This window comes from Sinocyclocheilus rhinocerous, unplaced genomic scaffold, assembly GCF_001515625.1.
Source record: "Sinocyclocheilus rhinocerous isolate Xijiao unplaced genomic scaffold, SAMN03320098_v1.1 scaffold615, whole genome shotgun sequence".
NCBI classification, from domain to species: Eukaryota; Metazoa; Chordata; class Actinopteri; order Cypriniformes; family Cyprinidae; genus Sinocyclocheilus; species Sinocyclocheilus rhinocerous.
Genome location: NW_015631049.1, coordinates 146,278 through 150,597, shown reverse-complemented (window position 1 = coordinate 150,597; position 4,320 = coordinate 146,278). Strand labels below are relative to the sequence as shown.

Here is a 4,320-nt window from a genome sequence, read left to right as displayed (position 1 = left end):
CAAAAAGGTCAAATAAAACTCTAAATGAATAGCATGTTTACACTCAAATACTGTAAGTTGTGCAATTGTAAAATCAGGGTCAATGAGAGATTCATTCTGTCTCAGCATCATGTCTTTGTGCTTGAGTCCAGCCTAAGGACTTTGTCCACATCATAAGTAATGTTGTCTTTTTTGCTAGACAAAGAGAAAAAACCCGCTGGTCTGACAGATCCAGCCTTGATAACACTCTCTAAACCTTACTCTTTCTCTCCTCGTCCTCTTCCTCCTCATCCCCCACTTCTTATGTATTTTTCCTCCTCACTTCTCAGATTGTTTCCATCTAAGGATGGAATGTTTAGAGTTTTGCAAAAAGAGTGCATGAGATTTGCAAATAGAGCCTAACTGCCTGAACTTGTTTAAGGTTTAGCAGAAAGAGAGAGATTGGGGTTTAGTGTTTTAGCAATTCAGAAAAACTGTATTATGCAAGGATCAATCATCACGACAACATATGTATAAGAAGTACAGATATTTCAAGGTTATAATTTCTGCATACACTTTTCATGTCAGCACAGAGAGCTGAAGCAGCCCTGTGTGTTGTCCAGTGTGTGATGCTTCGGGTGCTAGACTGATGGCGGGAGATGGTGATCTTGTCAAAGCACACTTCCTGTCAGCTGTGGCTTCAGGTTGATAAATGTTTGGCAGACTGAGACACTAGTCAAAATGCCACTGTAGATTTAAAGGAAATGCTCAGATAAATCATGTCTGATGCTAAAGGTGACACGATGAGAAAGGTGCAGATTTAAGGCTTTCTAACATCAGATTTTGTGTTTGTGTGCAATTGTGCTCACCAGGCAGATGTAATCTGCAACTGGATCTTGTTTCTCTCTTTATGACAATCTGCTGTTTGTTGCAGACAGAGCAGGCCATGAACGTGTTCTTCAACCTCAAGTAGAAAATGGTCATATAATAAGCAGGGCTGGGTTCCTCTGGTTTCACTGACTCTCAAAGATGTATGCCAAATGGGAAAAGAGGCTGTTTTACTCCAACTTTGGTAGGAGACAGGAAGCCAGAGATGTAAAAACAGGTGTTTTGTTTTATTGGTGAGGTAAAGGTACAAAACTGTCACTGGTGGAGGTACTAGTATGTACATTTAAGGGTCTGATGCAATTTGAATCCATTTTACTCATAAATGCGACCTTCATGAGTTGCCAAGCATGTTTAGTTTTCCTGACATGTAATCTTTTCGGCTCCTTTGGTTTGAAATGGAGACAGAGTGTGATGGAGGGAAACAGTCAATGAGAGTTCATGAATGTGAGCAAAACAAGTGTGACCTGATCAGTGTTGCAACAAAGAATAATTGAAACTGCAGAAATGAGCTGCATTTGAATTCAGAGAAAGATTTGTAAATGGGTTTACGGGGGCAATTCAATCAGAAATGCATTTTTGCACAGACACAATGAGGTCATTTTTAGAGAAGATGGATTTGTCTGACCGTTTTGTTTTTGAGATGGAACATGAGGCTGAATTACTTAGCTTTTAAAGGCAGCCAGACGGGGTCTGGCAGTGGGGCTTTTTTTTCTCTTTATTATCTTTTAGAGTGTTGTGAACAGTGTGAGGAGACTTAATGTTAGTCTGCAGGGATAATAGTTCTTACAGCGCCTCCGTAATCGAGTTATAAATTACATACTTGTGTCTGTATTCTATCAGTCCACACACAGTCCTGACGCAGACTCTCTTTATCTTACCTTCACATACACACTCTTTTAAAGGACACTTATACTCTGTCTCAGAGATGCACTATGCTGATATTACCAAAAAAAGAAAATAATCTGTGAAAGAGACTTTACAACTCATATTTTGTTTTCTTTTTTCCCTTTAATTCAAATATCCTTTTCTGTCTCTGTTTCAGTTTACTTTGATAAATGCTTAGAAATATAGTATATTTCATATTTGTAGTGCCTAATCATTTGTTGCTTAGCTTTTAATTAAAGAATTAAAATGTAAAATAAAAGATATGAAAATAAATATTTATTTTTAATTTTATTTATTTTACATTTTAATTCTTATATTCTCAAATGCAAAATAAAATAATGATTAATAAGGAAGTAATAAAAAAAAGTACAATAATAATAATTTAAAAAAAAATAACAATAAAAACAAAGTTACAGAAAAAAGGGAGGGGAAAAAAGAGTAATAGTTCACACTGACAGCGATTTGTAGCAACAAAGCAACCGGAAGTCATTCATTTTCAATGAGAGTTGGGGATTTGAGGCGACATGAGCAACAGAGACCGTTGGCGATGCAACAAAGTTGAGCAGAGTTTAACTCTACGCAAATGTACAATGACATAATCTGACTATGAAATAATATGACAATGAGAGTGCATAGAGTGGAGCACGTGTGATCCACCACATGATACAGCTGGATACAGTTGAGGGGTTTATGTGAATTAAAGGGATAGTTCACCCAAAAAAAGACTTTCTTTGTTCTGTGGAACACAAAAATATGTTGTTTTAAAAAGGGTCCAGGGTCTCAGGGTCCAGTTTATTTTTCTTAGCTGTTGTATTTAGGTTGGCCAGTAACCATCTGTACTTGTAATATAGTTTCTTATAGTTTATAGTTTCTCTCTTCTGTGAAACACAAAAGAAGATATTTTGGAAAATAAATGATTTTTAAAATATCTTTTTTTTCTTTTTACGTGTGAGTAAATGATAACAGAATGTTCATTTTGGGTGAACTATGTGCTCAGTACTTATGTACAATTGTAATATGGTTTATAGGTGGAACACAAAAGAAGATTTTTTGAAAAATAAATGTTTTTTTGAATCCATAAAGCTTGAGTAAATATTTGAAGAAATTTCATCTACCGCCAGACCCGGCGATCGGCTGAATGGATTTGAAAACGGTAAAACTCAACTGTTTAACTCTAGGGGAGTTGGAAAATGAGCCTATTTTCAAAAATAGTGGAGTGTTCCTTTAAGAATTTATTTTTCTTTGCTGTTGTATTCGGGTTTCCCAGTAATCACAATTGTACTATGGTTTATAGTTTCTTGCTTCTGTGGACCACAAAAGAAGGTAATTTGAAAAATATTTTTGTCCATGTAAGTCAGTGGGGTCCAATGTTGTTTGAACCTCCTAAGACTTTCAAATGGTCTTCTTTTTTCATCCAAGCTTGAGTAAATGATGACAGAGTTTTAATTTGGGTGAATTTTATTTTACTTTGCTGTTTGCAGTTATCATGTGCAATTGCAATATGGTATAATTTAATTATAAACTTCAATTATTTATGTAAACATTTAAGTATGTATATATTATACAATTATGTCACTCTCGATTTCTCTATCTTTAATAGGTAACATCTTTGTGGTCAGTCTTTCTGTCGCTGACCTGGTGGTGGCGCTGTACCCCTACCCCTTGGCTTTGGTCGCTATCTTCCATAATGGCTGGACAATGGGCTCCCTGCACTGCCAGCTGAGTGGGTTTGTTATGGGACTGAGTGTGATCGGCTCGGTTTTCAACATCACGGCAATCGCCATCAACCGCTACTGCTACATCTGCCACAGTCTCCGCTACGACCGTCTGTATTCTCGTCGAAACACCTGTCTGTACCTGCTCCTCACCTGGATGCTAACCGCTCTGGCCATCGTGCCCAACTTCCTTGTTGGTTCCTTAAAATACGACCCACGTGTCTTCTCCTGCACATTCACCCAGACAGCAAGCTCTTCTTACACCGTCTGCGTTGTTCTGATCCACTTCCTCGTTCCTCTGGGCGTGGTTTCTTTCTGCTACCTGCGCATATGGACGTTGGTGATTAGGGTCAAAGGTCGTGTCCGCCCCAATCCGAAAGTCAGAGCGGCCGACCTGAGGAATTTCTTGACGATGTTTGTGATGTTTGTGCTGTTCGCCGTGTGCTGGGCGCCCCTGAACTTCATTGGGCTCGCCGTGGCGGTTAACCCAGCAAGAGTGGCACCGAATGTCCCAGAGTGGCTGTTTGTTACCAGCTACTTCATGGCGTATTTCAACAGCTGTCTGAATGCTGTTGTCTACGGGTTGCTCAACCAGAACTTCAGGCAAGAGTACAAACAGATTCTCCGTGCTCTCTGCACCCCAAGAGCGCTGTTCACTGAAAGTTCCAGGTACAACACTGAAGCCATAAAGAGTAAACATTCGCCGGTGGGAACCAATAACAATGTGAAAGAGACCAATATGTATAAGGGTGGAGTAACACAAACTCTTTTATAGTAGATATTTACCCCATTTAACTAACAACCACAATATTAGACTACAATGGAGTTAAAGGCACACCGGGGTAAAATGCGCATTTGTTTTTATTTGTCAAGA

General features: G+C 38.6%; 1 protein-coding gene across 1 annotated transcript in view; it reads left to right on the top strand.

The window, feature by feature from the left end:
* Positions 1-4,320, top strand: part of LOC107741285 (melatonin receptor type 1C-like) — a 21,486-nt gene extending 17,166 nt beyond the window's left edge. The window contains exon 2 of the mRNA XM_016553982.1: positions 3,332-4,320. Coding sequence (XP_016409468.1) covers positions 3,332-4,221 — 890 coding nt within the window. The 3' untranslated portion in view covers positions 4,222-4,320. The remainder of the gene's footprint in view (positions 1-3,331) is intronic.